Source organism: Apis laboriosa, unplaced genomic scaffold (genome assembly GCF_014066325.1).
Source record: "Apis laboriosa isolate Shangri-la unplaced genomic scaffold, ASM1406632v1 scaffold350_cov158, whole genome shotgun sequence".
In the NCBI taxonomy this organism is placed as follows: Eukaryota; Metazoa; Arthropoda; class Insecta; order Hymenoptera; family Apidae; genus Apis; species Apis laboriosa.
In genome coordinates, this window is record NW_025222932.1 from 132,553 (window position 1) to 152,645 (window position 20,093).

Consider the following 20,093-nt stretch of genomic DNA (forward strand, 5'->3'; position numbering starts at 1 on the left):
CACGCGCCAATGAAACCGCATACCGTGTACTCCGGCGCGCGTATAATGATATAATTGGTCGGAGACGTTGCATCAAACATTCCAGTCCGCCAGACAAAACAAAAACTCTCACTCGGTGGAAGCTAGAGCATCATCAGACGGGTTGCTAGACGGTGCGGTGTTGGGCGGTTGGGTAACTCGAAACCGCAGGGATGCTGCGTCACACAGACGGCGGTGGAGGCAGATGATCGAGATCGGGGGTTGGGCACGGCGGCGTTACGACTTTGCAGCGCACTCGTCAGCCACTCTTGTTGCCCTTGCTTCCCGGAATCACCCTGCTCTCGCCCTCTTTTTTCGGACAGCTCACGCGAATAAAAGGCCGCGCAAGCGAATAAAAAGGAGGCGGGGAGGGAGGGGGCCGGGCGAGGCGGCAAAGAGCCGCGGAAAAAGGGGTTGCCGCGGCTTCGTCGCGACTGGCGCACAGGATGCAATTATTTCGTAACGGTGATCTTGTTACGGGACGGATCTCGAAGCGTGAGAAACGCGGCGGGGATAGACGACGTCGCGATGCGGGGACCGGATACGGTAGAAATTTTGTTTCCGATCGATTTAGCGACCGTGCACGCGTTCCGGCTTTTTTCTTCTGTGTTAAACCGCGACTTTTATTGGGCGAACTCGCGCTAATCTACTATTAGATAATCAAGAAAGTTTTGTTTTCCTTTTTAGAAAAATATCGGTATTTGCCAAAAAAAGAAAGAAAATTTATCTCGAATTTTATCGGATAAAATCGACACTTGATCTCTTTAAAACTTCCTTGTAATTTTTCTAATTATTTGTTGCTTAATACGTAGTTTGATTAACAATTTGAGAGTTACTCGATATAAAGATGACTTGAAGAAGAACGTAGAGAAGAACAGAGCAATTCAACGTGTATGTGCACAGTGAGAAATCTTGATTTTTTTTTTTTATTATTCCACGCCGAGGGGGTGCACACATATATCCCTGTGTGCACCGAGCTTTTTACCAGCCGTTAGTCCAGCGTATTTGTTTGACAGCCACTCGGGGATATAAATCTGCCGATAGGAGAGATGAGATGCGCTTGTAATTTACGTGGACTTTTTCATGTTCTTTCTCTTCCCTCTTGTTACAGATGCTTTGATAAAAATGGTTGATGTTGAATGTTCATATTATTTATTTAAAAAAAAGTGCATAGATTCTTATAAACCTAACAAAAATAGCCTTTATTTATTTGAATCGTGAAACAAGAAACACGTAGATAATATCGTTACGATTGAAATAAAATTTAGATTAGTAATCCTGTATATCATGATTCATAAAGAAATTACCGTACATCAGAACGATCCTCTTATTAATTATTTTAATAGCAGCGTTAAAAATCGCGTTATCTTTTCAAATTTTATCTCATATGAGAGAAGAGCGCGTTATTCGAATATTACGAAAGAGAATCGAAAGAGAATTTAAAAGAAATTGGAATAAATAGTGATTTAGAAAATTAAATGAAGTCTGCAACTGGTCTGATGGACTAAAGAAAAAAAAAAGAATCATCCTATAAAACGAGTTAACCCCTAGTCGACGAGAGTGATCGAACGAAGATAGCGGGGAGGAAATAAAATTGTAATCGGAATGTGGCGAGTCACCCTTGGAAATTGCTTAAAATCAAAGGGTCGACGATAGGCTGAGTCCGCGATAGGGGTGCCTCAAAGTTAATTCGTCCCCTTTACGCAAGAAAATCGAGCAGACGGACGATCAAATTTTCTGTTACGTCTCGCAATTTTCACGGTCGAGTTCTTCACCCGTAACACGTTATTCTTCACGATTGCTTATAGCCTATATCAAAATCTTGTATCAAAGAAAGTTCAATTTTAGCGAATCTTTGCGTGTTTCTTGTGCGATCAAAATATAGTAAATGTATATGTATCTTTTATCATGTGTGATTTTTATTTTTATTGAAAATATTATTAATATAAATGGATATATGAGAACATTTGAAGATCTTTATATATCCAATGATAGAAAAATTAATGATATTAAAACGTTAATTTTGTGAAAAATATTTATATAATATTAATAATTGGAAAAACTCTTTCTTTTTTTTTAATTTTTTGTTTTCTAAACAAAAAACAAAATAATCTTTGCTTCTTTAAAACAAAAATAAAATATATAACATCATCAAATAAATTTAATAAGTTTATCGTATACTCTATATTAAGTATAAGCTTGTGAATAATTTAATCCTGATTGAAATTGATTAAAACAAAAAAATAACAGAAATATAATCATCAATTCCTGTTAAAAATTAAAGTAGAATAAATAAATTAAAAACGTCATAGCCATTTGTCATACATATTCGTATCGATAGATCGAAATGGACATCTACAATACTTTTTCCGTTGTGTGTCTTTCTTCGGTATTTCCGCCGTGGATAAGGATCGCGACATCAGTCATCCCTCTTACAAGTAATTTCAATCCTTCTCATTGTCGTTTTTCCCCGGAAAAATATTCGAATCCGATCATGGAACGACTCGTGATACCAGTAGAAAAATAACCGACCGACGATCCACGCTACGATTCTGCGTAAACTATGACGAATGTTGCTTGTTATATCGAAATCTATTGCTCGTTACCGTTTCTTCTCCGATACGCGGCATTGTTCGACGGAATAGAAACGATCGTTTGTCAAATAACGAGGTCACCGCAATTTCGTTCTCATGAAATATTGCGAGTTCAAGATCGATCGATGAATTTGTCATTAGTTTCACTTTTCGATTTATCTTTTTTATGATTATTGTTCCATTATTATAATTGCGATTGTATTATATATATAATATAATATAATACATTTTTAAATCAATATTTCTCTTCTTATTCAACAAGAAAAAATTTGAATATTCGTATAAAATAAAATAATATTGTACACGGATTTAATATCGTGTTATGTGTCTTAATTTTTAATATATTTGATAGATTAATATATTGTGCTTCTTTTCTTACCTCATCCTTTAATTCACTCGAATAATTAAACTTGAACATTATATTTTTTATTTCTTTGTTTTCCTTTTTCAAAAATAAAATTATAAAACTATCGTAATAAAAAATACACATTAAAACTCGACCCATTAGACTATCATCCTAGTATCTATTTACCTTAATGATCCAGCGTTCGAATTCTCCTTCAACCTCAGTCTAAGCGGATTCAATTTACTCCGGAAAATTCCTCGTCGTTCCCCCTATCTCGAAAATAAAGCAAAAACATTATCGCGCCATTCACCTCGCCCAGTCGTTAGAGAGTCCAAGGAAACGGGTCCATTCGGAATCAACGGATCGAGATCATTAAAACGGACCCTCCAAGTGTCAGAACCTCGCCGCGGTGAAACACACGCTCACGAACTGTCGTCTCGACATTAAATAATCGCGATGAAATTTCATATTTACGCGAACCCGCTAATTACGTATCCGCGCCGCGTAAAAACGATCCCGCTCATTACACTCGAAACAATTAATTACGACGGTGGCTCAAAAGGAATGGGTGGAGAATGGAAATTTGTACGTCTGCCCGTTTCCTCGCGCGGCCATATCATGCCTCATCCTCCGCTTTTTCCCCTCCCCTCCCTTCGATTTTATACCTTCTCCTTTTTTTTTCTTTTCGTTCTTTTATTCCACTCCCCCTCCTCCCTCCTCTTCGCCCGTATTTGTCGGCCCCCGAACGCCAGTGGAAACGAGCGCAGAACAATATTTCTCGGTGGTGGCGCGTCGGCTGCCGATAAATACGGACTTCGCGCGTACAGCGAGGAGCACCCTACCGGTTTTGCGGTATCTCGAACGGCTTAATGGCACTGTTAACTACCGTATTATTTAACGGGGATTTATGCATTGCAGTCGGGCCGATTAAAACGGCGGCCGGCCCGGGGGCGAGGGGCGGACTAGCCGGAACGATATAGGAAGATGCGTATACCGCGGGGGATGAAGCTCTATCCTTAATTCCTCGTGAAAGCTCAAGTTGATCGGTCTGGCTGCTTGCTATGGCCGATATGGCAATGGAATAAGTGCGAATCACGGGATGCAACCGGAAAAGGATGGTTTTTCCTGGCTGGAAAATAAATTGAAAGTTAGCGTTATGTTCTATTTTGGAGAAAAAAAAGATTTGAAAATCGATTTTGGGACAGAAGCAAGTTTTCCAGTTCTTGTTGTTTTATTATCTGGAATTGCCTCTGTATTTTTTAATAATATCGAGAAGAATTGTACTCCATAATCTAATGTTACAATTTATCGATTTTTTATCCGATAATAAAACATTTATTATTAAAAACATTTACGGTACGATTAAATTAAATGGAATATCTTTGTGCAAATAATCGATACTTATTATTACCTATAAACTCTTCAAGTAGCGTTCAAAACGTTGAAGTGCGTCACAGAAGAAAAATTGCAAAATAAAATATGTGTCTTTGTGTGAAATAACGTTGAATGAAGATAACCAGTTTCCAATTAAGAAAATCCTTTATCCTCGTGACTCAAGAATCGCGGAGAACGTTCTCGCAGATAAAAATCCTCTTAAATCTTCCGCAATTCCTTCGTATCTCCTCATTAGAATTCTCGCGACGCATCAAATAGCAAATGGAAGGCTGTCAGTCGAAAGCAAGCTAAATTTTCACCGGATACAGAGAAAGAGAGAGAGGAGGAGGATCGTGCGAGAATCGACGTCTCGCGAAACGGAAACAATTCCTAGGTCGCGAGATAACACCTCCGTGCAAGGAAGATTGCGAGTGGAACGAGGACAGGGCGAAGAGGTGCACCATCTACGTCACGATCGCTGCCAATGGGATCTAGGATCCAACGATGCTATTGAGGATTTGCATCTCTCGCCTTCCGCGGCGAATGCGGGGAGGAAGCGTTCGTGAGCCGGTGCGACGAGGGAACGATGGGAAATCCGGTTGGGAGCATATAGGTATGCTCTCGCGGGTGCGACGGAGACCGTGACAGTATATAGGTGGGACGATAGTGGCGGGCAGAACAAGGACAGGTAGCGCACGTAGAAAGAAGAAGAGAGGCAACGAGAGAAACGGAGCATGGTCGATGTGTCTAGCCTAGCCCGGTTGGCTGGCTGGCTGGCTGGTTGGCTGGCTGGTTCGGGTGGCTGGATGAACCAGGGACCGTCTAGGTTGCGTCTGCCCCGCACAAACTCGGTATTATCTATACGTCTAGACACCCCTGCGCCACCGAGAGAAGACCATAGCGGTTTGGCGCTCCGCTTGTAATTTACAGCGCGCCCCGCCGTGTCTCTACATCTACGATCCCGCAAATTTCTCTTCCCGGTCGTGTCTCTTCCTCCTCCTCCTCCTCCTCCTCCTCCTCGCCTTCTACTCCTCCCCCTCTTCCTTCCTTCTCCACCTTCCTTCACCTGACTCTTTTCATACCTCTCCTCGCTTGACCCTTGTCCAATATCAACGTGCATCCAGATATATGCGTCTCTCGTGGCAAACGTTGCCTCGTCGATAATTATTCGCCCTCGTTCGATGCGTAACATCGAGATCGTATGAATGTAGTGGGATCTCGGTGGCACGGATCAGCCTCGCAACACGTTCGCTGTTGAAGAAACGACTAGTAAGAACGGAATCGATTGACAGTTGAAATGGAAAAACGGTATAAAAGCCGCAGAGAGAGCGTAGTGTGCGGTCGATGGACATCGTGGGGAATCACCGCGGGAATTCCTCTCTCGCCCCTGTCGATGAAGCTCGCGTGCGCGACGCCGCCACTTCAGATATCACTGGTGTACGAGCGATCGAGGGGATCACGGACCACGTGAAAAGGGAAGCAGCCGTCAATTGGTATACACGGTGTACACACGGGCCGCGCGTGAAGAGAGTGCGAATATTGGTATCGCGATAACGAACGGGGAACCCCTCGCGTGTCCGAAAGTACGAGCCACCCCAGCCGTGCACGTTATCCTCGAACACGCGTGCGTTATATCGGCGATCTCTCGGTGATTAATGCCAGCTGTTAGTACCAGGAGGCTCCAGTCAATTGAATCTCATCGTTCGACCGCGTATAAGCCTCGCTCGCTTCTAGTTGCCTTTATCCGTTCGCTCTAATATCATCGACAATGTTAGGCGTCTTAAAGGCATTCATTTTTATGTTGTTTTCAATCTTGAATCTGATTTGGTATTATTTATAAGAATATTTATAAGAATATTTAATGAATTTTTTGAATGTATCTCTGTTTTTCATTATTCTTACGTTTTTTAAAGAAAAAAGTAAATTAATTTTATTATGTTATACTAATGATATAAATAAAAATTTGTAATTGTATTTTTGTTTGTATCGATAGAAATCTGTAAATGAACTTCCAATTTCCAGTTTTATGCATCCTATAACTTGTTTTCTTCGAAACAATGTGATTTCTGTAAGATTTTTTTTTCGAAGTTGTGACACGTTTTGTTTAAAAATGATTGACTACGAAGATACATTTCGATTGGTAAATACGTTAGTACAGGTTTTACGTATCCTATATAACTATTGAATTTCATATTCTTGTCATCTTCGGTCTTTCGTAAGATATCTTCTTATTATTTAAGCCATCAATTTTCTCGAACAACATTCTCGAGGAAAAAAGAATTTACATGTACTCGAATTCCAACATCGACACGTAAATAATAGATCCCATGGAATCGCCTTACCATGTTAGGGAAGAAGAAACGAGAAGCTTCCATTGGTTGTCCATTTTCAAAACTCTAGGTACGGAAAGAATAAAGTTTCCCTGGTGGACCTTGGATACGATAAAATCCTGGCAGGTGCGTAGCACGTTAAACTTTCGAGTTTCGAGGACGCAATTTTCCCAAGGGAATCAGTCCTCGCTAATGCAAGAGTGGTTATAGAAGGAGAAAGAGGAAAGAGGGAGATGGAAACAGGGGTATAAAGGGGGACGATGTAAAGGGAAAGAGAGGGAACTCTGTGCGGGCGGTAACTGGCGACGAGGAGTTTGAGGGTTGAACGAGCTGACGCTTTAAGCGATGTAAGTTACAGAAACTACGCTTCCGACCAGTCTCGGGCGCAGATTAGTCGTAATCTCGGCGCATTGCACTCTGCAGCCGTTTCCAACCACCCTTTCACCCCCCGTTAGCTCGAGACCTCACAACTACAAAGCTTTCCAAACCGTTACCTCCTCGCTGAACCAAGACGAACGTGTTAGACGCATCTAAATTCACGTATACCAGAAGCTGCATCGTTTCCATCGTTGTGACACACGCGCGCGCACGCGCACGCGATACACACACATATGCACACAGACACTGTATATATTTGTCGCTGTATCGCCACTTTGATTATTTCCTGGAGGCTTAAACCAGCTACGTCTACGTCTTCGTGTGGCTCCAGGTTACAACTCGCGGCGAAGATTAAACACTCCTTGGTTTATGACCTCATAGCTGGTCCTTAGACTCGGTTTACTGTGGCTCAACGAGATTTTCCGCGGTAGCTACCGCTTCCTTTTATACGCCTGTTACTGAAAATCGATAGTCCTAGGTGATCGTAGCTTGATACTCGGTAATATCGTCTCGGTGATGTAATAGTATAGTTAAATCAGCGATTGTTCCGAGGCCATCACTTTTTACATAAAATATGTCCATCTTGGCGAAAATAGGATAAGAAACTATGGTAACTAGTATAATATTGAACAAACTAAAGGTTTACGTGGATTCTATCTGCAAATAGTTTCAATAACTTGTTTGCTTCTTTCCTTAAATACTTTTCTTATATTTCCACGAGTGATATAAAAAAATGAAAGGCGATTTACAAGACAAAAAAGAAATTACAAAGACAGAGGGAACTATTAACATTAAAAATCCAGTGATTTTCGATAATATTTGGTAGTGACTCTTTTTGTAAAAAGAACAATTAATTTGTTTGTTTAGTTTGTTTAATATTTGATCAATATTCAACAATATGTAAATTTCAGCAAGGAAGTTATATTACGAGATAAATTATTTCGACGAAACTGGTCCAGAAAGTACGAACATCTGATGGGTGGATTTTTTAAGAAGGTACCAGTGTCGAATAGAAACGTGCGATGCAGTATCCGTGATGTGCACCATACGAATTTTAATGTGTTCCGATGTCACTGACCGTAGGTGTTGATCGAAGAATGCAGAAAGAAGGGATTTCCGGCGGACACTTTCGAACACAAACCGCCGGAAGATACGATTAAGCGTTCACCGATTCTTCTGAAACCATCGCCATCCATTCCCAGAACGACATCCGGTATGATAGGCTTACGATCATCTCATCCGGAATACAATCTCGAGTTTACAGGTCGTTGGTATACTTCGCCAAAACATACGATTGAACCACCCATGAAACCTGGCGAATTTTGCGTAGCACAACAAAAATTCATTTTTCTCGGTTAAATGAACAAACATTTGAATACAATATGGAATATATATTTTGTACACAAAACATTGTATACCATAAGAAATGTATCGAAAAATAAATTGTCCTAATCTTGTTTAGCACAAGTATTACGGCATAAAAATACACATAATTCTTAATTTCCAAGATAGCATATCTTTATAAAAACACGCTAAATGGCTTTGTACAGAATATTAAATCCTAAAAAGATAGGATTTAATTTATTTTATTTTCACTATATTTATTTACATTCCGAACCATTTCTGTTTGAGAGTCGGTGGTAATTTTTCAGTTAAAGACATGGGATTCACTTCGACTGCCACTAATTCTTCGTCATTCAACCAGTCTAAGTATACAAGATGCTATAAAAAATAAAACAATAATAGTCATTTCTATACAAATTAGAATTATATAATAGTATAATTAAAATTACCTTATATTTTTTGAGAACTTGAAAAACTTGCTGAGATTGCCAACTTATAAAGGAATTGCTATCTTCATTCATGTCACCGTTTTCACGTTTTAGAATTTTTGTTTCTTTTTCCGAAAATTCATTTAGTTTGTCAATTATATAAACGGTTGAGTCATCATGCATTATTATGATATTTTCGTTGCGTGGATCAAAAATTATATTCGTTATGGGGAAAGGTCGAGCTAACCATTGTTTAGGAAGTCGACTTTGTAAATTATTCGAAAATTTGGTATATTGTTTTTGCAAAATATTATACTCAACGATCTAAAATTAAACATAAAAAAATAATTCTCTATATAATATGCGATTTATAGTTTTTAATTTAATTTTTTTTTTTAATTTTAATATTAAAAAAGAGTTATAATTTACAATTTTATGTAAAACAGGAATTGTAGATCAAAGAAACATTATATGTTTTTTATAGCTGATCTAATTAGTATATAATTAGTATATATCATTATAGTAATTAGTATATATCATTTTATAATATTATATTGTAAAAACAAAATCTTAATATTTCAAAGAAAATAAAAAAAGTATTAATAAAAATTAATTTATATTAAAAAAATAAATATAATAAATATAAATTATTTTTTATGTTTAATAATTATATATAAAAAATTATATATTTTGATAAATATAATTATTATATATAATAATATATAATATATAATATATTAATATTTTCTTAATATTAAAAAAAATCCTTGTTATATAATACATAAAATTAATTTTCTTTTTGCTTACCTTATGATCAGAATATACAATAACTAAATTTAATGTATCTTTTTGAATAGCCATAGCAGTTGATGGACAACTATATTTTGGCAATAACCATGCTTCAGATGTATCATTACTTACAGTTTCACTAATATTATACACAGCAATTCTACCATGATAATCAGCACAAACAAGATATTTACTATCAGGAGAAAAACACATAAGTCCAACATTTATAATGGATTCCTTGTTTGTATAAAAAGAACCAAGATGCCTTAGATGTTTTTTTTCTACTTTATATAGTGTCACAATATTCTTTTTCCCATCATTATTTACTGTTACAAATAATTTTCCATTTGGACTAAATAACATTTTTTGTATTCTGTTTGCAGAAATATCTGTATCATTTCTTAATAATTGTGCATCTCCCTCTATTACATCAAAGTTAAAGACTCTAACATGACTGTCAGTTGAATAAACAATTGTTTTAGAATCTTTATTAATAGCACAAGAAATAATATTTTCGTCCTTTTTTGTTTTTAACTGTAGTAATTTTATAGGTTCTTCTTCTAATTGATATAGCATACCAGGACGTATTGATTCTGAAGATATTTTAGTAGATGAACCAAGTCTCCATAATTCAAGAAAATTTGGATACCTTAATAAAATGCATCTAGATTTTCTACAAACAGTAGCGCATGGAATCTGAAGTAATGGTGGATATTTAACTAAAACTTTCGGTGGATAACTAGATTGAGCTAAATATCCATCTACACCAGCTGAATATAATTTTCCATCTGCTTCTACTAAAGCTCTTACATCATGAGCGTGTAATCTTCTTTCAATTCCTTTTACCCATTGTGGTCTACCACTAGATTTCATAGTTATTTTACAGAAACTTCGTACTACAGGATCAACACCAGCACAATATACAATATTCATATCATGAGACAAAGTGACAGCTAATATATCAGCTGTATGACTCTCATGAGATTCAATTAAAGTACCCATGTGTGGATCCCAAAATGATAAACAGCCACGTGAATCTCCAGAAATTATGATATTATCATCTGTAACTTCTAAACACCAGATAATAGTTTCTTTTTTTGCTTCTTTTCTGGAAGTTGTCATTTTATGAATTGCATGACCAGATATAGCATTCCAAACTCTAATTGTATCAGTTGATCCTGTGTAGATCATTTCTCCAGTATTATCCCATTTAATACAAAGAATTCTTCCCTTTTGTTTATCAAATATTCTCTCATATATTAATGCATCACAAGTAACAGTAAATGTATTAATATATCCATCTTCTGTACCAACAGCTAAACATGTATTTTTATGATTAACATCCATACACCAAGCTGCACCTCCAGTTACTGCAACTTCACTTTTAATAGATAATGTTGTTAAATTATATTCTGCTACCATGCCATGAAGACCAGTTGAAAACAACCGTGGACCTATCCAAAGAATGCTTTCTACAGAGTTTTCTGTATGACCAGGTATTGTACATTCCACAAAAGGTGCGTTTCCAACATTCCAAACTTCAATCGAATTATCACTTCTATAAAAATTTAATAAAAACATTATTATAATTATCTATGGAATTTAAATAAAAATATACTCTTAAAAACTAACCTTGCAAGTGTTAACCTTTTTGTTTTAGATTCATATGATAAACAAGTAGCAGATCGGGGTTCAAGATTGTAAAACCTAATATTATGTATTTTACAACTTGACATGATATTTTTGTTATTTTATAATCATTTACATTAATATTATTAAATTAATTATACAAATTAAACTAAACACTAGAAAACATAACCACAATAGTCACACACGTGGATTTTGGAAAAGTGTCTTTTTACGTTATTATGTTGGTACTTATAATTTTTTTCCACATTTGTAATACATACTATTTTAATTAATTTTTGATGCAATTAAAATTTTTAATAAAAATATAAATATATTTATATATATGATATGAAATCTTATAATTGAATATTATTATTTTATAAAAATTATATTTTAGAACTTTATTGCTTTCTTCCTTCATTATAAAAGTAGATTATACTAATTTATTACATTTTATATTAATAATATTAATAATATTATAATAACATTAAAATTATTTATTAGTTTATAGAAAATAAATTTAAAATAATTATGCAATAAAAAATTAATAATAATTTTATTTTTAGATTAAAATCTAAAGATTGCAGATGATTATTTTTCAAAATCAAAAAATACATTACACATTTTTCTAAGAAATTGATTAGATATATGCGTGTGTGTGTGTATATATATATATATACACATGAATACATATTACAAAATGCATATCTTGTTTAACAATAAACAGCATAGTGAAAAACGTATTACGCAAGCGCAAATTGTATTAAATCGTCGCTTTCCAATAGCCAACTTACTTCATATCAGTTGCTCGTACGAGATGCAGTCAAAAGTTGATAAGTGGGGAGTGTGACATTTTTGTAACATTGTAGATATAACTACATGTATAACTTGTACTGCATAAATTAACAAAATTGATCTAGTTAATCTAGTTAAATTATTCATCACATTAAACAGTTGCCCCGTTTAAGGATCTTAAACGTTTTCTAAAAGAGGTAAATAAATTCATCTCATATTCGGCGCACGAATGTGATTATCGATTGAAATAATTTCCAGAAAGTGCGCATGAGTCATCAGATTGACGTGTACGAGCAGTAGTTTGTTTCTCAAATTAATATTATTAATAAAAAATTTTTATGATATTGTTGCAAAAATGTTTTTCATAATTAAAAAATATGCTAAACTTCAACGTTTTTTGCACTAATTGCTTACATGAAAAAAAAATGTTGAAGTACGTCTTATTGCTACTGTGTTTCATAATGTTGTGTTTATGTGCTTTGCTGACAAAACAAAATCATTATATATATCTCAATTTATATTAAAATATAAAAAGCAATAATTATTTATTTCTAAGCAAGATTCATAAAATTCCCTGATTTCTGTAATGTTTAACTTTCACTTTTTTTTTTTAATCATAATATTTATCAAAAGGCATGCTATGTATATTTATATTTTTAATGAAAAATATATTTTTTAATAGCAATACTGAATTATAACATCAATGTAAAATTGTATGTAGATGTAAATATAGTAATAATTATTAGTTGGTGTTTCTAATGTTATTTTCAGCTGACCTTAATATTTTAAAAAAGTTAATAAAGGTTAATTGTGCTCATATTTATAGTATTTAAATGCATGATGTAGATATTAATTATCACATATAAATGTTTTATTAGAATTGTTGAAAAAGTAATAAGTTATAATAAATTCAAATAAAATTTAAAGATATATTATTTATATTTATAAATATGAGCAATTTATTTTATTATTTTGTAATATTTGAATTCATTTCAGCATATTTGAAATTATCTATATTTGACATATTGTCTATAATTCATTAATCTGAGACAAAAATAATTGTTTCAAATTTAAAAAAAAATTTATAATAATTTTTATAATTTTTAATAATATAAAATTTGTAATTATTATATTTTAAAATTATTTATATTATTTATAAACTCTAATTATTTTTTTATATTACAATTTTTTATATACATGTACATATATGTACAATTTTAAAATTATTACTTTTATTTTTTGTTTATTAATTTAATTTTTTATTACTATTTATTTTTATGAATGAGCATGTTTATTTAAAAGTATTCATCTAATATTAATTAAAATATTAAATAATAATAAATTTTTTTTAATAGAACTTGAAAATAACTTGAAATGTTATAAATGTTTTTAGTAACTTATATATCATTTCATTTTAAGGTTATTGGTACATTCGTGCGCTGATGTTCCATTGATGTTCTATTATTGCAACAATATCTTATGATAATAATAGATTCTTTTTCAGTTAAAACAAAAACCAAAAGATGGCAACTTGGCAGAATACACCTGGTGCAGATTTTTATGCAGGGCAACAAGGTTCTGATCTTTTTTCTAAGTTATACACATTCTTTATTATAATATATTATATTTCTAACATGCAACATAATATTTAGCAACTGCAAACACACATGTTGCTTGTTTGAAGTGGCAATCATCTTTCAAAAATTATCTATTAAATTATCTATTGATACTTTTATTACCTATGATCATTTAAAAAAAAAAAAATAATAGTATTTGATCATATGTATAACAAATCAATGAAACTATGTTCAGGACTGTAAATGTATTAAAAAAATTATATAAATTATTTAAAAAAAAATAAATTAATTGAAATTAATTAATTAAATTAATTAAAATTATAAATTAAGGACATTAATATATATAAAGAAAAATATGCACCAATATTTAGAGGCTGTTAATAAAGCACAAAATTTTGTAAAAAATAATGCTTAATTTAGATAAAGATTCTATTACATTTAATATTCTATGTCTTTAAAATTTGATTACAGGTTATCCTCAACAAAATCCTGCATATCCACATCAAGAAGGATTTAATCCTGGATATCCACCTCCTTACGGAGCAAATCCACCACCACCACCAGGTCAATTTAATATCTTTGTCTTTTTTTTTTTCTATTATTTTAGTTTCTTTATAATGATATCATATGATATTTTTTTTTATTTTCAGGTCCTGGTTTTATTCCTCCAGGTGCACCTCCTTACGGACAAGTTCCACCACCTGGCTTAATATTTGGTACAACACCACAAGCAGGCATGTATGGATCAAATTATGCAGAAGATCCTATGCAATCTGATGATATCAAAGGATTTGAATTCAATGAGAAATCCATTAGAAATGGATTCATCAGGTATTATTATTAAAAATATATTTTATATTTTATATATTTATATATATTCTATATATTTTCATTTTAATTTTTACCTCTTTTTAGGAAAGTATATAGTATATTGATGTGTCAACTTTTGATCACAGTAGGAATGATTGCACTGTTCCTTTATCATGCTCCAACTAATAAATTTGTAATGACGCATCCAGAGCTATTTTGGATTTGTTTTGTTTCAACTATTGTCTTGATCATATGTATGGCTTGTTGTTCCAGTGTGAGACGAAAAGCTCCTATGAATTTCATATTTTTGTTTTTATTTACAATAGCAGAAGGTTTTTTATTAGCTACTGCTGCTTCTACATTCAAATCTGAAGAGGTAATTATGTGTTTGTATATATATATATATATGTGCATAATGCATTAATGTTTTTTAATTTTTTAATTTAATTTTTTAATTTATATTTTTTATTAAATAAAAATGAAATATTTTTTACTTACAGGTACTATTGGCTGCTGGAATTACTTCAGTTGTTTGTCTTGGATTAACATTATTCGCATTTCAAACAAAATTTGATTTCACTGGTCTTAATAGCATACTCTTTGTTGCATTACTAATTTTCGTAGTGTTTGGAATATTTGCAATGATATGGCATGGAAAAATTATGACACTAGTATATGCATCGATTGGAGCTTTACTTTTTTCTATTTATTTGATTTATGATACACAAGTGATGATCGGTGGTAAACATAAGTATTCCATTTCTCCAGAAGAATATATCTTTGCAGCACTAAACCTTTATATAGATATTATCAATATTTTCCTTTATATTTTAACAATTATTGGTTCTTCGCGAAATTAAATACTATAAAATATATTTTCTTTGTTGCCGAATTAATGTTTAATGCAAAATGCTTTCATTCATCATTGTTTTATTTTGACTCTCTTTTATTTGTATATAGAGAGTACATTACAAAAACAATGAGAGATAAAAAAGTAGCAGAGAGGCAATAATTTCTATGGAATAATAGCTTTTACACAATTTTCAAAGTATAAATAACACAGAGAAAAATTATATTATTTTAAAGTTGAATATCTAGTCTTGTAAGACAAATAATTCTTATTAAAAAATCTATTAAAAAAAAATAAACCAACTGTTATATAATTAAGAATATAAATAAGCTTATATATAAAACCTAAACACAATTTATATATTTACTCATGATTTTCAATTCATTTTTTTTATTAAAAGAAAGTATTATTTTTGTTTTCATTAAACTTACTTAAACAAATATATTTTATTTTGTAAAAAACGGTTTATTATTATTATTTAAGAATATGAATTCCGAATATCCAATAAATAATTAATTTAATTGTTGTAATATATAATATGAAATACATTTTGACGATATTAATGTCTGTGCGTTAGATATAGTTACACTTAAATATAATTCTAAATTATCCTAATAATGTATACATGTATTTATTCATTATATGTGTTAGAAAATAGATATTATATTATTTGAACATATTTGCATAATAAAATAAAAATTTCAAAGTATTAAATAGTATTACTATTTTTTTTTTTATTATACAACTTCGTTTTACTTTTGATATTGCAATGATTTGGCTGTGATATGTAAACATATAAATATATAATATTATAATATAACAATAATGTAAGTAATGATATTACATGTATATATAATTATTATCAATAATTATTATTTCTTCATGTAATGATACATAATGATAAAATCACTTTCCTTATTCACTATCTGTCATTATAATTTATATTTATTGCAAAGGGAAATAAAAACATTTATTTCGAAATCGTGAATATTTATATTTGTAGTAAATTAGTCTTACACAAATAGGATAAAAGCTCTTGATTTTTAAGCTTTCAAATTTTAACTTAAGATGTAAATAAGCATATATAGTGCAATGACTGTATGAAAAAGCATTCAATATTCACTTAAGTTTTTTTAAGATCAAAAGATGTCCACATTCATTCTCACTTTTCTCATTATGGTAACAAATTGCAGCCTCATAACAAACAAATTCCTAGTTGACTTTGTTCGTGGAACAATGCATGGAATTTTACATGGAAAATAAAGCTCCATCAGAAATATATATTATTGATTTTTTTTTCATTATAAAAGTTATGATAGAGCTTTAATGCTTGGTATACATGCAATAGACACATTTATAAGTACAATCATATATGTGACAAACAGCATTTATAACCCACCCTTTAAAAAAATCCAGGTATAATTAAAAAACTTCACTTTCAAATTAGAATTATCTTTTTTGTTTTATACTTTGAATTAAATTTAGATATATTTTAATTAGAAATTTTGTCAAATAATTTCAATCGAATTTGAATTAGGCAGTGTTGTGAAGAGTTTAATTATACTATTATGCTTTAAATTATGCTCTAAATCTATCCACAAATCTATTTTGAGTGGCACGAGCTGATATATATTATATTATGCGCCATTAAAATAAATAATATAAGATTAGCAGCACCGATTAGAATTTCTTTCCACCCTTCGATCAACTGTTACTCTATCAGGAGCATCTTGTGGTTCTTTTCCATGAGTTTTTTCCAATATTGCTTCAGCTAATTCACTAAATGCACGATCAATGTTAATATTTGCTTTTGCAGATGTTTCCATAAATCTAATTCCATGCTCTCTTGCTATCTAAAAGAAAATATTAATTTACTATTTTGTGATATTTATAACTTACATATAATTTAAATAAATATATACTAAAAATATAAATAATACTTTACCGCCTCTCCTCTTTCTGTGCTAACAACACGTTTGTCTTCCATATCACTTTTGTTTCCCAATATCATTTTTTCCACATCTTCGTTTGCATGCTAAAATGATAATTTTAAAAATATAAATAATCTATATCATCTATTATATGTAATAAAAAATTTATTACAATACTTACTTCATCAATATTTCTTAACCATTTAACAATATTTTCAAACGTTTTTTCATTAGTAATATCATAAACAAGCATAATACCCATTGCACCTCTGTAATATGAGGTAGTAATAGTATGAAATCTTTCTTGACCAGCTGTATCCCTGAAAATATATATATTAAGGATTGTTTAAAAAACTTTAATATATCCATAACTTACCATATTTGTAACTTGATTTTCTTTCCTCTTAATTCCACTGTCTTGATTTTAAAATCAATACCTAAGTAACAAAAAGTATATTGTTTATTTATGCAACATACTTCACAGAATATTAACATTTATTTATATAAAACAATCAATTTTGACAATAATGTTGTCAAACAATTATTTTAAAAATATAAATTTTTTTATATACTTAACAAAATAAAAAAATAATTATATTTCAATATTCAATTTTTTTATTTCTTGTTTATTTTCAATTTACAATATTATATTTTTGTCTTAGTAGCATAACCTACTATATTGAAAAGAATTTATAAAGTAACGGTTTGATTTAAGAAATGTATGAATAATTATTATTTATAACGGTTCTCCTACCTATAGTAGAAATAAATGTTGTTGAAAAAGCATCATCAGAAAATCTAAACAATATACAAGTTTTGCCAACTCCGGAATCACCAATTAGCAATAACTTGAACAATAAATCGTATGTCTTTTTCGCCATTTCACTGTTGCTCTGCGTTAACGAGGCGCCGAAGAAAACAAAAAAGATTCAAATCCGTAGAGCACAATTAACAGTTTTCCAGATAATATTTCAAACATCGAACGCTATGAACGATTATAGGTTTCAAGGTCGGACGAGGGCGCGTCTCGGTGTCTCGTTAACGACGGAAAAACCGGTCACAGGGGCTGACTATTAAAAGACAATACGACGTCACACAACAGAGCAACACGCAGAAGCATCAGGGTAACTTTGCACTTTGCGTTCGACTGTACGACTGAATAGATCAAATAACATTTACTAATACGATCGCATCTTCATTGTAATTAGCGGTAATCATAAAAGTCTGCCGGGTTCAATTGCGAATATTCTATCTACCACGGGAGGTCACCACCACTGCAAAAATAATTTTAAATTATCCGGATAAATAACGGGCTAAATGTATAAAATTATTGCTTATTTTATCGATTTGTACTACTAACATTTATATACGATTCTATATCATTTGTTTTGGATTAATGCTTATTGAAATATTATTAATACTACAAAACGTATTGTATGTATTTTTTTTTTAATTTGAGATATTATAAGATTAATAAAACAATACGATCATTAACACATTAAAAGTTAATCAATGATAAAGTATATTATTTATAATTAATGTTTCATTATATTTTTAGATATTTGTAATATTATAGTGCATAAATATTTTGATAAAAATTGTATAGCATAATTTAATACATATTCAAATGTGATTCTAAAGGGTAGTAATAGCACAGACAAATTATAATATAGACTTCTTATTTAATGCACTTTTTAGTCACAAGAATTTGGAAATCAAATAATTACTTTATCATTTTTGTATCATGCACTACATTATCGATTCAGTACAGCAAAACATTATAACCATAGATCACAAATTATAGAATAATAGAGATATATTTATTAACTGATTGTCACGCTGTAGCCGTAATATCCTGAAACTATAATAATAAAAAAAATAATAAAGATAAAAAAAAATTCTACTTATTCGACAACCAATAAAAGAAAGACGCTTTTATTATAGAAAATGCTATAAACAAAACTGGCATATAAAATCAAATTTAAAATTAAAATTTAAATTAAAAAATTTTTATAAATATTTTACATTTCTATGATCATAACAAAGAAAAATAAAATTATATTTTATATTAAAAAATATAAATTAAAATGATTGAATCATAAAAGAAGATTATTTTCTAAAGTGGATAAGATAGAGTAAGAATTAAATATTACTGCCATCTTTTTAGGGCTTAAAAAAATATTTCTTTAACAAGATATTTGAAATACCAACCAAAAAAAAATCAGAGTTACGCCATCTAACATAATTTATCCTAACTATATACACAATATTATCACTCAATGATATAAAGAAAAAAAATCTTACATTTTATGATTTTAAGGTTTAAAACGAGAATATTATTTCTCACTTTAAAAAATAAAAAAATTATCTACGAAAAATATAATCGCGCTTGCAGCCAATTGGTTCATATTATTTCTTATAAAATATATAATTGTGTTATATAATATTAGCTACACGATGATATAATTAAAATATCGTATATTAAATAATATGATTTTTCATGTCTCACCGTTTTGAGGTTGCTGCGAACTGGAGACTCTCTGACCACGACGTCCCATCCACCCTCCTTTTATACGAAAATTTATTTATTCACAATTCTCTTTTATATGGTATATGTTTGTAAAACGTTCAAACTTTTGATCGTTGTGCAACACGAACACCAAAACCGACACGGAAGACTAAACCTAAAAAATAAAATTAAAATTAAGAGATCTTCTTTACACTTCAGAGATCAATATTTTATACTTCCATCGATATGAAAATGAAAAATGATTGATAATAGAAGCTTAAAAAATATAGCTTAAAAAAAAAAAGTAAACAAAATAAACAAAATAAGCAAAATAAGCGAAATAAGCATCCCAGAAAGCACTAAACACCCATCTACTTATCTACAGTATCTA

The 20,093-nt window shown here is 31.3% G+C and overlaps 4 protein-coding genes across 6 annotated transcripts; 2 read left to right on the top strand and 2 right to left on the bottom strand.

Moving 5' to 3' along the window:
- Positions 1-7,427: 7,427 nt before the first annotated feature.
- Positions 7,428-8,419, top strand: LOC122715394. The gene is made up of 3 exons (XM_043937550.1): positions 7,428-7,862; positions 7,952-8,036; positions 8,124-8,419. Exons 1-3 carry the CDS (start codon positions 7,774-7,776, stop codon positions 8,397-8,399), a joined length of 450 nt encoding a protein of 149 aa, XP_043793485.1. The 5' UTR covers positions 7,428-7,773; the 3' UTR covers positions 8,400-8,419.
- A 44-nt stretch (positions 8,420-8,463) lies between these two features.
- On the bottom strand, positions 8,464-11,463 carry LOC122715393 (U3 small nucleolar RNA-associated protein 4 homolog). Its single transcript, XM_043937549.1, has 4 exons — positions 11,234-11,463; positions 9,620-11,159; positions 8,834-9,136; positions 8,464-8,762 (listed from the first exon to the last, which is right to left on the bottom strand). The coding sequence occupies exons 1-4, from the start codon at positions 11,335-11,337 to the stop codon at positions 8,646-8,648; spliced, it is 2,064 nt and encodes a 687-aa protein (XP_043793484.1). The 5' UTR covers positions 11,338-11,463; the 3' UTR covers positions 8,464-8,645.
- Positions 11,464-12,033: 570 nt separating this feature from the next.
- On the top strand, positions 12,034-15,627 carry LOC122715395 (protein lifeguard 1). Of its 2 annotated transcripts, none has more exons than XM_043937552.1 (6): positions 12,034-12,222; positions 13,518-13,600; positions 14,074-14,166; positions 14,253-14,433; positions 14,518-14,788; positions 14,913-15,627. In XM_043937552.1, exons 2-6 carry the CDS (start codon positions 13,549-13,551, stop codon positions 15,270-15,272), a joined length of 957 nt encoding a protein of 318 aa, XP_043793487.1. In that variant the 5' UTR covers positions 12,034-12,222; positions 13,518-13,548; the 3' UTR covers positions 15,273-15,627. The 2 variants fall into 2 exon arrangements, with proteins under 2 accessions (XP_043793487.1, XP_043793486.1); XM_043937551.1 differs by having other exon boundaries at positions 13,530-13,600; positions 14,913-15,626.
- A 608-nt stretch (positions 15,628-16,235) lies between these two features.
- LOC122715399 (ras-related protein Rab-10) lies at positions 16,236-18,464 on the bottom strand. 2 transcript variants are annotated; one of them, XM_043937556.1, is made up of 5 exons: positions 17,948-18,464; positions 17,570-17,630; positions 17,375-17,513; positions 17,208-17,297; positions 16,236-17,111 (listed from the first exon to the last, which is right to left on the bottom strand). In XM_043937556.1, exons 1-5 carry the CDS (start codon positions 18,072-18,074, stop codon positions 17,034-17,036), a joined length of 495 nt encoding a protein of 164 aa, XP_043793491.1. In that variant the 5' UTR covers positions 18,075-18,464; the 3' UTR covers positions 16,236-17,033. The 2 variants fall into 2 exon arrangements, with proteins under 2 accessions (XP_043793491.1, XP_043793490.1); XM_043937555.1 differs by having other exon boundaries at positions 16,236-17,115; positions 17,948-18,455.
- Positions 18,465-20,093: the final 1,629 nt, after the last annotated feature.